Here is a 21619-nt window from a genome sequence, read left to right as displayed (position 1 = left end):
ATGTTTCGCAGCCATACAGAACAACAGGCATGATTATCGTTTTGTATATTTTAAGCTTCAAATTCCTCGACAGAATTTAAATCCAAGTATCCTCAACACTAGTGAACTCCGAATCTTCTAGAGCCGAGAATCTATTCGAAACTTCAATCTGGTATTCCTTTCTTACATGGCTCTCTTCTAATTTCTTTAAATTAAATCTCTCCGTTTTCGGACAATGAATATTACCTTTATTCAACGATAACCTCTCTCGTATTATCGCTGCTACCAGGTAGTGGTCAGTGTCACAATCAGCCCCTCTAAACGATCGGACATCAATTATGCTAGATTGCCTTCTTCTATCTACTAAAACGTGATCAATTTGATTATGTGTTTTCCCGTCTGGTGATGTCCAAGTGTATTTATGAATGTCGCGATGTGGGAATTTTGTACTCTTTACGATTAGGTTTTTGGATGTTGCAAAGTTCACGAGTCTAACACCGTTGTCATTACTTTCCTTATGGAGACTTTCGTTCCCTATAATCGGTTTGAAAATATCCTCTCGTCCTACCTTCGCATTGAAATCCCCTAATAGAATTTTCATATGGTATCGCGGGAGTTGGTCAAATATCCGTTCCACTTCTTCGTAAATCTGTCTTTTATATTATCATCCTTATCTTCAGTTGGGCCATATGTACATTTAAAACAATAATATCACACCACCGTCCTTTAAGAGTAATAAAAGAAAGTCTGTCAGTAACAAATTCAACCCGTTTAATTGCTGGTAATATACGTTTATGAACGAAAAACCCTGTTCCTAACTGGTGATTTTTATTTCCTTCCCCGTAAAAGAACGTAAAATTTCCGGAATTCACAGATCGATTTCCTTCCCACCTAACTTCCTGAACTCCTACTACATCCATCCTGCATTTCTCTAATTCACTCGTTACGGATTTTAACGCGCCTTCTCTATAAAGACTCCTAATATTCCATGTTCCAAATCTCATATCCATTTTCTTTTGCTGAGGTCGTGCCAAGTTATCAGTCCTTGTCCGAGGCTTTTGTGAACACTTCTGAACAGTTTTTATTATTATTATTATTATTATTATTATTATTATTATTATTATTATTATTATTATTATTATTACAGGATGAGGTTGTTAGCCCTACCCAAACCCCCAAGCGGGAGGACCACTCCTAGTCGGCTGTCCTCGACTGCTTATTCAGTATATTCGCAGCTAACCTCTATATCTAGAGGCCTTCTACTCGATCCGCAACCTGAGGACGCGCCACGCCGTGGTGACAGCTACAAATATTTATAGCGAAATGTAGAATAGTATCAACTAATAACCAATCAAACGACGGAAGTTCACAAAATTTTTAAATAATGTGAAGACATTTCACTAAATGATACATCTGCATCTAAGGATGTGAACGTGTGTCATTCGTCATGCAGTAACTATTATAGAACGTGATTAGGATTAGAAATTAAGATTTCTGGGTTTTCGGCATCTATGGCCCTGTTAGCCTGTCATGTATCAGGGATGAGGTCCGTCGGTGATTGCAATGTCCGGCAAATTGGGAAGGAACAAAAGGATGGGAAAGGAAGGAAGCGACCTAGGACAATTATGTTAGGTACCATTCCGACATTTGCCTAGTGTGAATGAGAAAACCCAGCAAAACCTCACTCAGAATCGTCAGCCTGTACAAGCTTTTTACACTTTTCCAACCAAGTGCCCCACCGGAAATCTAACTCGGGACCGCTCGCACCGAAGGCGAGAGCGCTAGCGATTACGCTATGCGAGGTCATTATACGACGTGATATTTAGAGCTGCTGCTACGCACTTTTCAGTCAACAATAAATAAACAGACATTTGTTTATGATTGAAGAAGTGTGCAGGAGGGACTATAAAACTTTTCAAATTGTTAAATATTACAGTATATTATGCTTACTTGTTCTATTAACAAAAAATATGTCAAGACACTTTCTTTACCACATTTAAATTGTTTCATTATCTTTTTTCTGAGTCAAATAAGGACATTTCAAGGCTTCTTCTACATTATCTGGTAAGTTTATTTTTTTCAAATTACCTCGGCTTTCATTGATGATAGAACTAAAACCTCCCTCTAAAAATGAAATTAAATCTTTCAGTGTAACGTCCCACGATTATGCCCTTTAAGCTAAGGAAAACGACGATTAAAGCAAGTGAATGATGATGGAAGAATTGGTGGAGTCATAAAGTGGAGTACTCCGAAACAATCCACCGACACGACGTTGTCTACCCAAACTTATTTCCTCGGGGATTGAAGAAGTGACTCCACGCACCAGAGGTAAGCACTCTACCACTGAACGGATCCCCTAAACCGCAAAAAAAGCTATAGTTAGCAATAATAATAATAATAATAATAATAATAATAATAACAATAATAATAATAAAGTCCAGTAAAAACTTACGTTTCTCCGAGACAAGTTCTCTGTTCACCAAATCATTAAATTTTTTGACAATCTCGTTATCGTTTGGATGATGAAACAGAATAAGAAACGGCAGTCCTTCCTCTGTGAGTTCTTCGGCGTTTTCAAACGTTATTTCTCGTACTAAGGGCACACACTTCTCAGACGCCCAAATATTGAGGGCGTCGTAATTACTAAGATCTCCCGTGAATGTTTCATCTTGTTCGTTGGACCTCGCTTTGTCTGGTCGGAATACAATGATGGGTTGTCCAGGTGGATGCATCTGTGCAGTCACAGTCCTGGAAAGAATAAGAAATGATTTTATTAATTCACGCATTCATCTACATACGAGGGATGATCCGAAAGTAAGGTTACAAAGCCTGCAGTGAAACGTGTATGTATATTATTTCACACAACCAATACAGGCAACAGATAGTACATACATAAGGTTATTTTTCGACATGGTCTCCATATCAGTTGACGCTCTTGTCGCATCGTGGGATGAGTTTGAAGATTCCCTCCTGGTAAAAATCCTGTGCTTGTATGTTCAGCCACGTTGTCACGAATAGGGATGGCCACAAAGTTTCGGTTCCGCAAGGAACCGGTTCTTGGAAAGCCGGTTTTCAAATCGGTTTCGGAGCCGGTTCCAGACCTGGATCCGAAAACCCAGTTCCAGAACCGGATCTTAGGAACCGGTTCCAAACCTTATCCGAAAACCTGGTTCCAGAACCGGATCTTAGGAACTCGTTCCAAACCTGGATCCGAAAACCCGGTTCCGGAACCGGATCCGTTCAGAGCCGAAAACCGGTTCTGGCCATCCCTAGTCACAAAGTTTTTAACTTTGTCTGAAGCGAAGCAACGGCCTCCTATGTGCTTCCGAACGACATTCCCAATTCTGTCATCAGATGCCGTAACGTGATCCTTCTGTTGTCCTGAACCAGCTGTTTTTTTACATGAGCTGTGTTCAAACCTGTTGATGCCGTGTTGGATCGGCCATTGCGCTCCTCGTCGGTGACGTTTGCCCTACCAGTCGTAAACTTTCGACATCATTCTGTGACATGCTGATCGAGACATTACAGTCTCTCCGTAAACGTCTACCAGTTGCCGGTGAATTTCAGCCGCGATTACACGTTTCACACATAGAAATCGAATAACTGAGCGGATTTCTTTGCGAGACCAGTTTTCCAAACGAGCTGCCATTTGTGAAATGAAATCTTTCAGTTTTACGTCCCACGTTTATGCCAGTTAGGCTAAAGGAGACGGTGATGATGAGTAGTGAATGAAATGGTGGAATAAAGAAAGTGGTAGGAAATTGGAGACCCCCGAGGAAACACACGCACACGGTGTTTGTCCACCACAAAATTCACTTGGCGAGGGCTGGGATCGAACCCGCGACCCCAAGCACCAGAGGTGAACGCTCTACCACTGAGCCACCGCAACCCCCGAGCTGCCATTTGTGTTTACCTACAACTAGAGCAGTAGTGGCGGGTGGCTGAAACTTTGCACAGTTGCCAACTCCATATATTACGGTTACCGCACACACTTCATTCCTCTATAACAAACGAAACTTAAGAAATATCGGTTTTGTAACCTTAGTTTTTGATCCTCCCCCGTACATCAAAACTCTCAACGAGTAAATTTATACAAAGTGTAACCAAAAAGTTATATCTAGACTTCCAAACTACGCACAGAATAAGAATGGACTACCATCTTCTCTCTTAACATCTATCCAAATCAAGAGTAACAGAAATTAACCACTTTCGGTTTTAACGGTAATCACTATAGAGTTAAAAAAAAAAAAAAAAAAAAAAAAAAAAAAAAAAAAAAAAGATAGCGAAATTTTTTTTTTCTCAGATCAATTAAGCATCCTGAAAACATATCCCATCTTCACTTTAATCTCTCTACTAAAGCCGGAAGTGATAGAAACCTACTGCAAGTTTCAATTTCAATATTTTTCTATGAATTTTTTAGTGATAGAAGTAAAAGTTGCTTTCTTAAACGATTACTCATAGTACAAATACAGTTTGCCTATGTACACTCATGTCCAAAATTATTGTCGCATGTCTATAAATATGTTGTTCTAGGAATATAATTTGATAACGAATTCGCTCGGTATTTCTTATAATGTTAGTATATGCATAATCGGCAAAGACATGTATGTGGCAAATTTCATATCAAAAGAGCAATAAATAAAAACAATAAAACGAAAATAAAACTTTCTTGTCCATTTACCAACATTTTGTTTTGCTCATTCTAATTTTCATATTTATAATTCTTTTTCCATGAAATTTACTACAAATATACATTTCCCGATTATACACATAGTATCAGTATTAAAAGAACCCTGCAAAATCATTATCAAATGATATTCTTACAAGAACACAGTTATAGATATGCGACAATCATTTTGGACATGAGTGTACATGTTATATAAACACAACAGTTCGGGTACAAAACCTTGCAGGTCGCAATCTCACCTGACTAGAACAATGTGGAACAAAAATTTTGGCTACGGGTTCGATTCCCGGCGGGAGCTCATGTGGTTCGGATTCCACGTTAATCAGTAGGTCCACGTCTCATATAGCCTCGCTGCTAAACGGGACGTTAAACTCAACAGCAACAAAATTTCTCTAGAACACAACCTCGCCATGAAGACGATTTCTGTGCAGAATGTTCAGAGTATTCTGTATGTAGACACATTAAAAATAACATAGTTAAATTAAATGATAGTAAAAGATAATTTCCAACAAATGATTGGACAATGATAATTATTATAATAAAGGGCCACACACACAAAATATAATAAGCAATTTCATTAGACAAAAAAAGATTAGCAGTTACTTAGCGTAAATTAATATATAACACTTTGCTCGAGAGAGAGAGAAAAAAAAAAACCTTCGCAGTTCACGCTCATCATATAATTTAGCTGAAATAGATTCGACGAATAAAATTTTCTTCAATTTGCGTTTATTTTACAATTATATGTCCATTTATTTTCAACCCGTCAAATGTGTACGCTCCTAGTGTCTAAAATAAGCATTTCTGGTACCATGTTCATTAGGTCTCCCTAAACCAGTGGTGGCCAAACTTATGAAGCTTCACAGTTACCGAACCGTACCGTTTTTAAATCCAACTGTGAGCTACCAACCAAAACAAAAAACAACTTTTTTTTTAAAAAAAAAAAAAATCTTACATTTCTTTATTGCCTATACAGTTATACTAGTAGTAAATATGAAATAAACTATCCAAGTGAGCAAATGTCTAATATACACAAGAAAAACAAGACGTTTAGTAAATGTCTAATATCACACGAAAAACATAACGTTTAGCAAATGTCTAATATACACACGAAAACATAACGTTTAGCAAATGTCTAATATACACATGAAAACATAACGTTTAGCAAATGTCTAATATACACACGAAAAACATAACGTTTAGCAAATGTCTAATATACACATAGCAAATGTCTAATATACACACGAAAAACAACGTTTAGCAAATGTCTAATATACACACGAAAAACATAATATGCACAACCCCACGCGTATACAATCAACTGAGACATGAGGCTGACAATGGTAGTTGCGCGAGGAAAATAAGTTGTTGTCGTCAGCGCCCCCTGTCGTTAGCGTCAGCTCAGTGGAGGAATCAAGGTTAGCCAACCGGAGCGTTAAATCGATCTATCGAAAATGTTTCCACGAGCTACTAGTAGCTCGCGAACGACGGTTTAGCGATCACTGGTCTAAACATTCAGTAATGAATAAATTGTTATGGTGAGGTTTTGTCCTGCCGTGATTTTGTGGCCGTGGGAATTTGTCCGTATACTAAAATCAACTTTGCTACGTTAGGTGTTTTCCAGTGGTACACGTATCCGTAATTTCGTTCTGGAATGAATTTCTCTGTGCAAGTGTGACCACATGTTCGTGTATTGTATTAATTAAAGACAAAATTAATATGTCTTTAATTAACACAAACATTTTCATTTTAAGGACTGAACAAGGTAAATACTTTCGTCTGTATATATATATATTTCTCCATCATCTAGTAGTTGAAGGTAACTATGCAACGTGACTGAATAGGCAGCTCTCGTTTTTCAGTCACTCTGAAAAGAAAGTCGACAGTAGTCCGACGACATTTTGGGTTTCTACATTTCTTTTAAGGATGATTACAGGTAAATTTTCAGTTTCCTTGAGAGAAGGTCACGTGTCGTGTAAATTCATCGATATATATTTCTAACTTTGACCTCTGACTGAGGAAGGGAGTTGCAGACTCCTGAAATGCCTCTAGAATAGATTTTAAAAGTACATCATCGTTAACTACGTTATTTATATTTAAAGGTCAACAGAAAGTGAAAAAAGTATTTTCTAAGGGACATTACTTTGAACCTATTTAAGTCATATAGTGCGATATCACCAAACTAACACAAAAATGAAGGGCATTCAGCACGTTAACTAAAGTCTTTCCAGCCTTAGAACAAAGTAGATGTAAACAAAGCGAAATGTATTTCTCCGCGGCTCACACGTGTTTCGGCAGTGAGAGACGTGAACAGCAAAATCGTCTGCTAGCTTAATGTTGTCGCATAATTTCCAAAGTGAAAGGCTCCGTTGGTTGTTAAATAATAAACGCACTGACACTGACTACTGCTATGTTGGAAACAGCATTTTCTTAAAACGTTATATAAACGAGATTGTCTCTGTCCCTGTTGTCCTCTTTTGTGGTTTACAGCATAACACGAAGATGAATTATTGTCACTCATCGTCACCAAGAAACTTTATATTCTACAATTTCAAATGAACGGAGTCGGCGCGCGAACGTATATGCATGCGCAGTAAATACTATATGTCCAAGTTGGTTGAGCTTGAAATAAAGCTACATTTGTTGTTAAATATTACATTTACTGCGTTTCTTATCACAAAATAAAGGATAAAGTCAGATATTTTTATTCAAATTAATATTTTAGTAGGGATTATATTGCGGTAGGATACTAGTGCAGTGAGATCAACAACCAATCACTGGTCATCGATCCATTGGTAGTCAGGTGGATTTGTTTACATCTACTTTTTTCTAAGGCTGGAAAGAGAATACATAAGTATGACTGTACTGACTGACACAAACGAGGAACACTCAGCAAGTTAACTACATCAGACTTCACTGCCTGACACAGAAACAAGCACTCAGTAAGTTAACTGTATCAGTATGACTAAACTGACTGACACAGAAACGAGGAGTACTCAGTAAATTAACATCAGTATGACAACATTGACTGATATGCAATAATTTTTTTCACGCTTGTGTGGATAAATCTTGTCTTGTAGCACATCCTGTTTACAGATCGGTTTGTTGAAGGAAAAAAAAAAAAAACTGAAAAATGAAAAGGAAGAATTTGTAGCACGACAATAAAGAAGAAAAAAATGGTCGCAATATATGGTAATAATACGTCTCTATTATCAACTAAATTTCAATAAATTTTAAATGGGAAAGGGAAGTCTTTCAAACTTATTCTTGCTAGGCAATCAACTGCAAACATTCACACAGGAAACGAGTCAAATAGTGGAGGACCTGATTAGGAAGGTCGTCATGCAAACATATATGCTAAAGCCTATGAACCTGACATATAAGTTGGTACATTTCTCTTGATCATTCATGAACGTTTGGTAGTGTCGACAAGAAGTACCTAGTAAGTGTTTCGAGTGTTGAGAGCAGATCAGAAGCTTTTTAACTGCAATATCAGTAAGAAGAAACAATCTGTTTCCAGAAAATCCACACGGATTTTTCTTAAGAACAATGACGGGAGATGAGATGAATCCATTACTCTGACTTAAACGTTAAATAGGAATATATGTATTGGAAACAATGAATCTTCTGACCCCAAGATGTCGAACGGAAAGATCACAACAACAATTTTTGCCATCATCAAGAAATAATGTCGTTAAAATTGTCGGCAGGTTGTTGCTTCATGATAAACACCTATGCACATGAAGCGCAAGATGGATTCTACTAATCCAGCCTCTAACAAACTATCTATCCTAAAGTCCAACCTTACACCCGCGACTTCATGCTGCTTTGAAACCTGAATTAGTAAGTTCCCTATAGCGGAAAAAAAAAATTCTCTCTCATTGATTTCACGTGATTGATGAAACTCATGCAATCTTCATTAAACTTGACACGGTGAAAGACCTGTACGCTTAGTATATGGATGAAATAGTATAGTGTGCTTATCGTGGACTCCGTTAATTTTATATATATATATATATATATATATATACAGGGTGGTCCGGAAGTGGCCGTACCCCCTCCTCCCTTTAGTTTCAACACTATAGTGTTAGTTATAGTAGAATGTCTGTACACAGTTACCTTGAAGTCTTAAGAGTCTTAAGAGTCATAAACATCGGTATGATCACTACCCATGTTGTAACAGCTGAATTCTGCGCCAAGTTCTCGCTGATATTTTGCGGAGATACTCGGAGTCACGAGGATGAAAGCGTGTTACCCAGCTGCTCATAATTCCTGCTTGTGTGATACTGAGTGTTTCTTATTTGTTGCTTTATGAAACACCAGAGAGCATTGTCTGGTGTCTTCACATCGGGATTTCTTGGAGGCCAGGCAAAGGGAGCTGGTGGAGATGCACAACCTCTTCCAATCCAGCGGCCAGGAAACGCCTGTTTCAGGTAATTGTGCACGTGAATCGCGAAGTGCGCTGGTGCACCATCCTGCTGTATCACAACCGTGTCTTTGATACAATTTTCGTTACCATACAATGCCAAGCAATGTTAGCAAACAAATGTGGTTAAAACCTAAAACCGTTAGAAAATACCAATTAGGGGTGCGCCCACTTCCGGGCCACGCTGTATATAAATGTAGATTGGGTGTTCTAAAAATGGCACCCACGGACAACAGAGTGTTATTCCGCAGGTCAAAAAAAAAAAACCGAAAAATATATGTAATTCTATATTTTTCAGGTACTCCCCTGGGGATGAGAATTGCATTATGTGGCAACGTCGCAGCTAAAGAACCACAGAATAGATCTACTGATCCATCAATTAGATACGTCGATTTTTTTCCCGATGACAGTTAAGCCGATAGGCGTTAACACTAGCATCACTTATTAAAGTAACAATCACTGTAACTGCTTGATGGATTCGTGGAGCAATGCTAATGGCTTCAAGTTATCTGCAACGTTGCCATATTGTGAAATTCTCATGCCCCATAGCGACTGAAGGAAGCACCGGATATATATGAGTTGGACAAAAAAAAATCTAAAACGTTTGTAAAAGTGTGAAAATCATACCTAGTATAGTGTGGGGCCTCCTTTTGCGTCTAAAACAGCTTGTAGCCGACGTGGAATGGGAATATACCACCCTGAATCGTGGTGTGTGGAATTTTGTACCATTGTTCCTCCAAAACATGCTCCAGTTCCTTAAGGGACGCTGGTGGAGAGAAATGAGACCGAACACGCCTTTCTAACTCAGAACACAATGGATCAATGATGTTCAGATCTGGTGATTGTGGGACCCAGGGGAGGTGTGATAGCTCCTGGTCATGGTCCTCAAACCATGATTTCACAGTTTTTGCAGCGTGACAGGATGTCAAATCATCTTGGTAGATGCCATCACAATCAGGGAACAATATTTGGGCCATGGGTAGAACCTGGTCCCCCAAAATGGCCTCATACACCTTAGCATTCATCATTCCATGCAGGACTATGGTGGGACCTGCGGAAAACCACAATATCACTGCCCATATTGTAACAGAATCATCCCCATGCTTTGCAGTTGGGAGCAGACAGTCTGTATCCTAGGCCTGCGACGGTGTTCTCCATACGTAAACACGACCGGTTGTTGGAAACAAGGTGAAGGTCGATTCATCGGACCACATTACGTGTTTCCACTGCTCATGAGTCCACGCCTTGTGGTCCTTGCACTACTGGATACGCCTCTTCGCATTTACTGCTGTAACCAGGGGTTTGGCCATACCGACCCTGCCATGAATTTTCATTTTACAAAGTTCCCGTCGCACTGTTTTCGATGAAACCGGGTTCTTAGGCCGGAATTGAGTTCAGACGTAATTTTCATTGCAGTGGTTTTCTTTTTAGCTGCTACAATCCGCTTTAATGCCCCCCGGTCCCTATCTGACAGGACTGTCTTTCGACCACTGTTGTGCTTTGCAGACGTCGTTTGTCCATGAATTGTGTATGCCCTCGTGACATTGGACACAGTGCCTTTCGATACCCCCACAATGTTCGCCACTATTGCCACTGAAGCTCCAACCAGACGGACACCAACGATCATGCCTCTTCGGAAGTCTGTCAAGTCACTCATTTTACCGCACCACTTTCGCACCACGACACTCACAGGTGAACGGGTTACTGCTGACGGAAGAGAAAGCTCAACATGACACATTGAAAAAACAATTTGCAACCGCAACACGCGTTGTACAGTGGAGGGCCAAACTTGTGTGTCCTGTATGAAGTGTTTTTACATTTTTTTGTCGACACCTATATATATATATATATATATATATACAAAGCCTAACTGAGAACCAAAGGCCTGTATGTATACCATGATCTTTCATATGCTTACCAATACAAAATTTGGTTAAAGGCAAATCTTTAGTTCAGTTATTGGCCAGTAAACTTGGGCTTTTGGACTTAGTCAATAGGTCCAAGCTTAAATTTTATGGACAATATCCCGAGAACCAAAGGTGAGTTCACCATAGTATTTCAGACTAAGCTCTCCATGGTCTACCAACACGTTAAGCTTGGTCAACACCGAATGAATTGCATCGATCGCATACGACATGTACCCTTTATTTTTTAGTAAAAAGCCTATGTATTTACACTGTTGAACATCTCAAGCCAATGATGATCAACTAACTTAAACACACAAAAACGGTGCATTCCATTATTTTGAGGGGATCTGAACCCTCTAATCAAATGAAAGTAATACGATGAGGTCGATAGACGTTGTAACGAAAAGAAATAGTCAAAGTTTCGTTGTTGGATTTGATTTCCTTGTTTAGTTAGAAAACTCACTGAACGTCCCTCACAGTTCGATACTTGACTTACCCAAACCCAACATAGAACTGACAGTCATCTTTCAAATTCGTTGCTACTCGACGGAAATTATTGTACTCTGGAACGTCCTTCGTTTCAAAGTAACCAATGATTGTTCTCTTCTTGTCCTAGAGAAAATAAAAGAAAAATGTATTGACTATTTGCTATCACAATTAGAAGGAATAACAAAATGACATTGCTTTGTTTTGATTATACAATAGGGTAATCGGGTTTAGAAATTAAGAAAATAGGAAACTCAGTAAACTGACATGATTTGACAACCCACCTAGGTACAATCACGGCATAATTTAACAATCTACCTAGGTACAATCATGGCATAATTTAATAATTCACCTAGGTACAATTACGGCGTAATTCGACAATCTACCTAGGCACAAACATTATTATGTCTCTACCTTTTTCAACATAACCAGTTTTTATTTATCCAACCTTGTTCCAATTTTAATTTTTACATTACGTTCTAACATTTACTAGAAGTCAGGATTAATGACCGATTGTCTTTTGAACGTTTTTTAAAGACTGAATTTGTTGGAAAAAGGTTATTTTTTTCCTTCAAACAATGTAGAAATTCATGCAAGGATACTAGTATGTTACGTAACTATCAGCCAAAAAGGGACGCTTTACTTGTTTACGATTTTCTGGAGAGACCGGAGGATTTTCTATTATTTATAAAGTCAATTTCGTTAAAAAATGGGACACCCATCACCCTACTGTACAATCACAGCCAACACGAATGCATAATTTTAGAAGAAAATCTAAGGTTTAGTATCTTACTAATTGAGAATAGTAATCACCATCAGAGGTATTCTGCCATTATTGGTAGGTCGTTTGCTGCAATTGAAAAGCTTCCATGCTCCACTGTCTTCAAATAACCTCTTCAAGTACAATTTTGCTATTTATTCTTATTATTGTATTGGCTTGATTACTAATTATTAATGCAAATAAAACATGTGCCTTAAATTTTCATAATGTTAAACGTAATCAGGCCAATACAATAATAAAGAATAAATAATAAAACAGTTAAATATGTAGAAACTGTTACCTTTCTCAAAGTTAAAATATCTTATAATTTCACCTGGGAACCACATATAGAACATGTAAGAAGTAAGTTAAGTAAATTATGTTATGTGATTAGATATAAAAGACGTAAGATTAATGTAAAAACAGCTAAGTGTAAAATATTACTCAAATTTTCATTCTGTAATAATATATGGATTGATCTTCTGGGGATATACACCTAAAAGTCTTGTCATCTTAGGCTACAGAAGAAAGTGGTAAGGATACTAGCAAAAGTAGAATGGAACTCCCCTTCCATAAATGTTTTAAGGAACTTGAAATAATGATTCTTCCCTCAATGTATTTGTTCGAAATATTAATATATATATAAAAAAAAATAGTAGTGAATTTATTGTGAACAAAGACATTCAGTGATACAGCACAAGAAGTAAAGAAGACATTCACTTGCATACACATAGAACAAACATATACAATAAATCAGTTACTCACAAAGGTACTCTATTATAACAATCTACTTCCATCATGTTAAAAAAAAAAAAAAAAAAATCAGATCTCCGTTAACAGCTTTAGAATCTTACTTAAAAGGTACTTGATAGAACAATGCTTTTACTCTGTTGAAGAATATGTGCATCCTTGTAGTTCGCATTCCACGTTAATTACTAGGTCCCGTCTCACGTAGCCTGGTTGCTGAAAGGGACGTTGAACTTAAACTCAACTCAACTCAACTCAACTCGATTCGTATGCGTAAAATTAAATGTATATTAAGTAAATTAGTGAATCTATGAGAATCCACATGTAACAGTAGTATATATGTTTATGTACACCAGTATATATATATATATATATATATATCTGACATGTCTAATTTCGTTGTATGATGATGAAAGGATCAATAAATTGTGATTATGATTACTGTTTTGATACCGTCTATCAACTGTAGTCTTCACCCCCTCCCTCTCTTCCCTGCCACAATACCCTCTAAAACGTCCCTCCTGATACAGTTCCATTTTCGCCGATCTCCCAACCAGTTTCTCTTCCTCTTTTCAGTAATATCTACAAATTGTTCTTTTCTTTACCACCATTTCTAACACCATCTCATTCGTTTTCCGCTTGACCCACTAATTTTCTTCATTCTTGTTCACACCTACATTTCGAAAGCATCCAGCCATTTCTCATCACTTTAGCGTAATGTCCATATTTCTGCCACATACAGTACTATATTTTAGAGTTCAGAATAGGGTTGTGTTAAAAATTTATTAAGTTTCTGAAGATTTTAATACACATAATGAGAAAAACACGGTTGTTAATAGTAATAGAACTGAAAATGTATTAAATAAACGTTTAAATTCAGTGCTTCCGGAAAAGAACTGAAATACATTTTGATATCATTTGCGCACATAGTTAACCAAATATCGTTACAAGATGCAAATGACGTTAAGCAATTGTAAAATGATAACTTAAAGGTACTAAGCTGCAAACGATGTTAAGTAACTGTGTAAAGATAACTTAACGGTACTAAGTTGAAACGATGTTAACTGTGAAATGGTAACTTGTCGGTACTAAGTTGCAAACGATGTTAATTGTGAAATGGTAACTTGACGGTACTAAGTTGAAACGATGTTAACTGTGAAATAGAAACTTGACGGTACTAAGCTGAAACGATGTTAACTGTGAAATGATAACGGTACTAAGTTGAAACGATGTTAACTGTTAAATGATAACTTAACGGTACTAAGTTGAAACGATGTTAACTGTGAAATGGGAACTTGACGGTACTAAGTTGAAACGATGTTAACTGTGAAATGGGAACTTGACGGTACTTGACGGGAACTTTACGGTAGAGGAATCGAGTTGCGGGTAGAGACAGTGTGCTTGATAGAGGATGTGAAAATATGTGTATATGAAAAGTTATAGCGACTGAGCGCCATAAGAAACGGACGGGGAACAAAGTTGATGGGAGAAGGGCTATGCCATGTTATAGAAATACATCAAACTGTTGAATCGTAAAAATAGTGAAAGACAGACAATGCAAACAGTGTTAGTTTCACATATTAGCAAAAGAAGAATGGGACAGTAGATCACGAACCTCCGCCGCCATCTTGAAATCTGTGATATTTTTTGAAATGGAAAGATATTGTCATGTGATGTATCAGTTAGGGCCAGAATGTTCTTAAAAGGTCAATTATGAACTTTACTGATCGTTATCTGTACGTATTTGGAACATTTAGGATTATCTTTATAGTTGTTTTCGAAACTGATAACTCGGCTGTTGAAAGTTTGTAGACGAAACTAGCACGAAAACACATGTAGACCTAAGCTAGACATATTTACAAGCCAAGAAAACTAACAGTGAAATTTGATATCCAAGTTGTAAATTATTACATAATTATTTATGACTTTCAATTATCTTCATATAGTGCCGAAGAGAGCTGTTCCGGTCTGGAAAAAAAAACAGTTTTTTCCCCCTCCACAGGGCAGTCATTTCGAGCATGTGTTGCAATGGTATCCACAGGGATAAAACAGGCTATAATTCATCAGTAATTAGTGATATGACAAAACAGACAGCAGTATTGTATTACTGATCAAAACACAGTCTTAACACATGTGCCGCATGACTATCTTTCCATTTCAAAAATTATAACAGATTTCAAAATGGCGGATTTCCAGATGGCGGCGGCAGTTCATGATCTACTCTCCCATTCTTCTTTTGCCAATATGTGAAACTACCACCATTTGCATTGTCGGTCTTTCAGTATTTTTATAATTGAACAGTTTATTTGATGTACTTCTACAACATGGCATAACCCTTCTCTCACCAACTATGACCCGCTCCGTTTCTTATGGCGCTCAGCCGCTAAAACTTTGCACATACACATATTTTTACATCCTCTATCAGGTGCACTATGTCTCATCCCGCAACTCTATTCATCCATTTGGACCCTTCCCTTGTGAGATTCTGAACACTAACGCCATTTCATACGCACGAAAGTTACTACTTTTCAGACTACCTAATTATTATTATTAAATAGATTCTCTCATACTTCACCCTGAAGACAAGAACAATGCTGTCGGTTCTAGAAACGTTGAACGACGCAGAATTCACTTGGATAATTGCCTGAGAACAACTATATTCAGAAATGTACCCAGCTGGAATCTCATTTTTTCGTTGAAGCTTCATCCCTAGACAAAAGTTACAGTCAAGAGTTGCTGAAATATTACGTAAATAAATAAATAAAAAGAGTACAAAGGTAAACATTTTACTTCATTATAAATATATTATTTATTTATGTATTTCCAGCCTGAACCCATAGCATATTTAAAATAAGGCTGTATGGTCTTTCAAAATAAAACAGCATGCGACACTTTAGAAGCTTCTATCAGAACTTACATCAAGCTCTTCCAGTTCCTTCAGAGCAGAAAATTCTTTGATGGGATCCACCATCTGCTTCCTAATGAACTGTACAAAGGCTTCTGTTGATCTTTGTCCCCTGTACTCTCTTTTCGCTGGCTGGCCATTCCGAATTACTTTCAGAGTTGGATACTTCGTTATGTGAAATCTTGTCGCCACAGAACCTGAAAACAAATTTCAGCGTTTATACATCGTACTGTAACAAATCAGCAAAAAATCAGAAAACAAGGACAGTTTAAAAAAAAAAAAAAAAAGTATACACAAGCTAACAAATGGTATCTGTGTATTGCTGTCTCCGATAAACTGAATTATCATCACCGCGTGTCTACACCGCGGTGCCTATATAAATTAGTTATCCAAAGTACGCACTGATTGTGAAGAAACTCTATTTGTAACAGTACCGTTTTATACCTCCATAAATACAGGATATCTTCAAATTTATTGCTGCACATCATTTATTTCCAGCTGTTAATTTCAGATCCTGGTACTAGTGGTGCCACTGTTTCTTTATTTTCCCTAGTATTGTACCAGTCATTATGGAGTCATATACGGGTGCAGGGCGTGCACAGTGTTGCTTATGGTTTCAGGAATCCCAATCGCTTATAACCGTGCAACGTAACTTCAGGAGACGTTACTACAAAGAGCCATCACAATCAAGGACTGTCATTGCATGGTACAGTCCACAGCAAAAAGCTTGCAACATAAGCATTACGCCTAACAGCGCAGGGAATCAACATAGCGTCTAAGTAGCACGAATCACGCCAGGAGAAACCTCGACGTCCTCCACTGCACATTTATTTTGGAGCAAAAGACTTCGTCGTTTCACAATAAACTTACACGCTCATGCTGCAGGTTTTTTGCTGCGGACTGTACAATCGTCCTATTGATACCAGCTGTGTAGTAAACAGGACGGTGGGTCAAGATAGGCCGCCACTTTCTGAAGAGACGGTCGAACAAGCGAGGCAGAGGCAGACATTTTTGTGTAGTCCACATAAATCAACTAGGAGTGTCAGCTTAGAATTGGGTGTTCCTAGATCTATAATATGGAAAGTACTGTGTAAGCGACCATACAAATCACAACTTTTGCAAACTTTAACCGATAGTAACAAAGTTCAAGCGAAATTTTATGAAGATATGTTGTACAGGTGTGAAACTCAGGATACTTTTATGAACATGATTGTGTTTAGTGACGAGGTCATATTCCACATCAGCGGTTAAGGTCCATAGACATAACGTTCGGATATAAGGTGAGAAAAATCTTAATGAAGTGATCGAACATGCACGGGACTCGAAGGTAAATGTGTTTTGTGTTGAAAGCGCGAGGAAATTGTACGACCTTTTCATTTTCGCTGAACCCACCGTCACAGGCATATCATTCCTGGATATGTTTGAGAACTACCTAATGCCATAGCTGGGGTAAAGAAGGGTGCTTTCATTTTCCAGCTAGAAGGAGCAACCCCCAAACATCCGATTTATCATGAAGTTACCACCTATCTTAATCGTGAAGTACCGACTTGGATTGGTCGTAGTGGAACGATTCCGTGGCCTTCTCGTTTGATAATTTGACCTCTGGATTTCTCTATCTAGGGTTACATTAAAGAACGTGTGTTTGTTGCCTCTCTTCCAAGCAACGTTGAATTACATTTATGAACATATTAACTTCCGTAACTTGGATTTGATTTCAATACCCCTTTGCTGATAGATTAAGTGCTTAATACCGTGGTCCAGTTCGACGATGGGTGTCGTGGGTGCAAGGGGGAGCTAACCCCCTTACCATATAGTCGTGGCAATGATCATGGAGCTAGAAAGATGGAGCAAAGGCCACTCACAAGCTTTTGCATAACTGAACACAAACAAATGCGGACCTAATTGCTGCACCATGCATAGTTTTTGAGATCTAGCATGAAACCTATCCAAATATTTAAATTTTTGCGAGCTACGACCATCGTCACGCAGGTGCTTTTTTTTTTTTTTTTTTGGCGTTTTTTACCATGTCCTCTCTTGTCACTCCATGTAATATCAGTTATGATTTTTTTTTTTGCAATAGTTTATTAACATACAGAATTACTTTGTGGCATAAGCAGCAATTTTTAGCACTTTGCCCTCCTGAGATATTACGCCCCAAAAATGACATCAAAATCATAAACTTTAACTTTCGGACCTCCATAAATCTACGGTGCCAGTAGTATCATAGCTGTGGATATTCCTACAGAATCTTTACATGCAATAGTATTCAGCACAAAACTTATGAACTGCCCACTTTATGCCATTCCAAAATACAGCCCCTTTAAAAGTGTAATTTTCTGTACTTTTTCTAGTGATTTCATTTATTGGTTTGCAACCCTGCATATTTATTCAGACGCAAAAGTTCCATGATCATATTCACCGTGTACCTTAGTCTCTATTGTAAAGATTCGTTTTTGTTTGGTGTTCGTCTGATTCGTATGTCCTGAGCAACTGTAGTTTTTGTAAACGCTTGCAAATGCAAAAATTGGCACTCCACCGACAACAAAGATGGCCGCCATTCAGGAACACTCGTACATACAACAACGTGAATCATGTTACTGACCTTCTCATACACAAGATTCGTCACACTCAAATTTTTAGAATTTTCGAAGATGGTCGAGCAACCATTTTCAGAATTTCTGGACCACTTCAGATGAATTGACCCTATGGCAATTCTCGACCTGATCTCTTTGGTGCAGTACGCGTCTTGCGTCAAAATACTTCCAAAATATTTGAAATGGTCAACCTCTTCAAGCATTCCTGTACCCTGTTCTACTGTACCCTGTAAGGGCGCATTTCCACGGGATATTCTCATGACTCGATTTTTCGATGTTGATTTCCATTCCAAATAGTTTCCAATGTCAACAATTTTGTCAATCATCTCCTGTAGCCCTTCTTCGATTCTAACTATAATAATCGTATCATCTGTATACCTGGTCTTGTTAATGATCTGTCCTCTAATCTTGAAATCTACCATTCCCATTTATGCTTCCTTCATTAACCATTCACTGTATATGTTGAATAATTGTGGTGACATAGTACATTCTTGTCTGGCTCCTCTTCCACCTCCACACTATTGGTTTCTCTTTCATTCAAGTGTATATTGACTCGCTGTCCTATGTACAGGTTGCGAATGAACTGTCGGTCTCTCCAGTTGACCCCAATTTCTTGAAGTATTTGCAAAAATTTCGTCCAATTGACCCTGTTGAAAGCTTTTTGCCAGCTCATGAAGCACAAACACAACTCTTCCTTTACGCCCAGAACTCGTTCTGAGGTAATTCTTATCAAGCCAATGGTATCTTTGATGCCTTTTCCTTGCCGGTAATTGATCTTCGTCCAACATTTCTTCTATCTTGTTTTCCAGCCGTCTGTTCAGTATGCGCGCAATTATCTTTCCAGTGTGGGAGAATTAATCCTAGAAGCGACAGTCCTATTAGCGATAGGAACTGTTATCTGTCCTATGAGCGACCGATTCATTTACATTGCGATGATGGAAGACGATATGATTCCATCTCGAAATATGTTTGCCTCTGGCGTTGTTAGCGTCTGAACAACCTTGGTATGAAATATGTACGTGCCAGTGATACTGTTCGTCAAATATATTTTTCCTCTAATGTGAGTGCAAATGAAATATTTTAATTTTGAGTTAGATTTGACATAAAACATATGAAATAACTTAACGAGACAACAGGGATATTTTCATGAAAAGTATATTCCTATGTAATTATTGAAAATCCAGTTGTAACATCCCCTTTCTTCAAAAGCTCTGCTTTTTGTACTTAATTTGATTCAAATCTAATTACTCACTAATCACAGTAATATGCCAGACGTGATACAGTAACCATGGAGATGCCCCTCCCCAAAATGTTTTCTTCTGGCGTCCCTACCTCTTTCTGATTTCTCTCTTATGCCATAAACATATTCAAGCTAAACTTCTGCTCCGTATCATTTTAACATGAAATGTTTAATTATATTAGAATCATAGACAAAAGCGGAACTACTCTAAATATTTAGTTAGTTTTCCCCTTGATATAGTCAGTGTATTCATAGAAATTAATTCAAAAATATATTAGGCAAAACGTATAAAAGATTGTTAATGTAATGAGAAAATTCTCACATATTAAATTCAGGTAGAGTGAAATTTTTCATAGTACATTTTGTTAGGTTCTAAATCACATTAAACATGCAACAAGTTAAAGAGAGAGAACTTTATCTTCTTCCATTATCTTAGTATGAACGAATCGGTGACTCATAGGGCAGTTAACAGATCGAATTAGTCGCTCATAGGACAGTTAACAGTTCCTGTAGCTAATACAGGGTGTCTACTAAAATTTCAAAATGAAATTTCGTGACTTTTTCGTGACCTTTTCTTTACTAAACCATAAAATTTTGTAACATTCTCAATAGCGAATTTGGGTGCGAAGTAGACTGAATTTTCATGCATGTGATAGAAAAGTGCTTGGCTTGTGATTAGGTAGGATTTAAAGCTGACCATCGACATTTTTGATGATGAATTTTGACGTTTTATACAACAAAATTTTCTAGTCTGTACTTATATTTGGACAGATTAAGAAAAAATCGTGACCCAAAAGCTAACTTTCGTGACTTTATCTTGACTTTCGTGACCGTTTTCTGATTTCGTGACTTTTTCATGACTTTCGTGACCGATAGACACTCTGTAATAGGACTGTCGCAAGTGGGACGACACCGTGTGGGAAATAGGGCTAATGGTTCTGTGATCGCTGCACTTCTTTGTTTCCTTTTTCTTGGGTAATGCTATCATTGTAACATCAAGAAAATACTTTGACCATTCGCCACTCAGACCAATCCATCAAATAGTAACATAGATTCTTTCCATATAGCAGTAGTTAAAAGTCGATCGACGTTGACACTTGCACCATTTATTACCGTAACAATCAATGTAACTCTCTGATGGATTGGTAGACCAATGCTAAAGGTTCTAAGTTAATATACGACGTTGCAACATAGTGAAACTTTTGATTCCCTATAGTCCCTATAGCTGCTGAAAGAGCCCCCCCCCCCCCGGAGGCTGAAGGATTTCATTATATATATTTTCGCTTTATTTTGACCTAAAGAATAGAGCTCTGTTGACCGTGGGCGCAATTTTTAGAAGACCCAATATTCCTATTTATAGGTGATGATGTCTAGATGTCATTAGGTCTAACCACTAAGCCTAATACATATTATGAAGTGATACCGGTTTTCGATTAGATATTTCCGTAACGAAGATTTACGAACGTTTTATTTATTTAAGATGTTGATACAGTGAAACCTGTCAACTTGGCCACCTCTCTAAGTTGGCCACCTGCTTATCTTGGCCTGGTTAGTCTTGAACCTGCATTTTCCCATAAGACATTCGTTACTTTATACTCTATAAGTTGGCCACCTGTCTATCTTAGAAGTTGGCCACACTGAAGCAATGTTTACCCTATGATGATAATGATAAATTTACCTGCGTATCTTGGCCACGAAAAATATAGTTTTGTTATTTTTCTTAGCTCTTTCGAATTCCCATATGAGAGGCAGATGTTCTGTATTTGTGACTGGACATAAAGAAGCATAGATTCGCAAGATTTGTTTTTAGAGGTCAATGGCCAGAACACTACCCCCATAAAAGGGTGGTGAAGGAAGGTGTGAATAAGAAAAAGCACGTACAGGAATT

At 37.8% G+C, this 21619-nt stretch overlaps 1 protein-coding gene across 1 annotated transcript in view; it reads right to left on the bottom strand.

The window, feature by feature from the left end:
- The window catches only part of ERp44 (Endoplasmic reticulum protein 44), a 106222-nt gene that overhangs the window by 11564 nt on the left and 73039 nt on the right, over nt 1–21619 (bottom strand). The window contains exons 4-6 of the mRNA XM_081745394.1: nt 15910–16094; nt 11496–11611; nt 2432–2727 (exon numbers count right to left, since the gene is read on the bottom strand). Of these exons, the coding sequence (XP_081601520.1) occupies nt 2432–2727; nt 11496–11611; nt 15910–16094 (597 nt within the window). The remainder of the gene's footprint in view (nt 1–2431; nt 2728–11495; nt 11612–15909; nt 16095–21619) is intronic.

This window comes from Thermobia domestica, chromosome 18, assembly GCF_964235325.1.
Source record: "Thermobia domestica chromosome 18, izTheDome1.hap1.1, whole genome shotgun sequence".
Lineage (NCBI taxonomy): Eukaryota > Metazoa > Arthropoda > Insecta > Zygentoma > Lepismatidae > Thermobia > Thermobia domestica.
The sequence above is the reverse complement of the archived record's forward strand: the minus strand, read 5'-3'. Positions and strand labels throughout refer to the sequence as shown.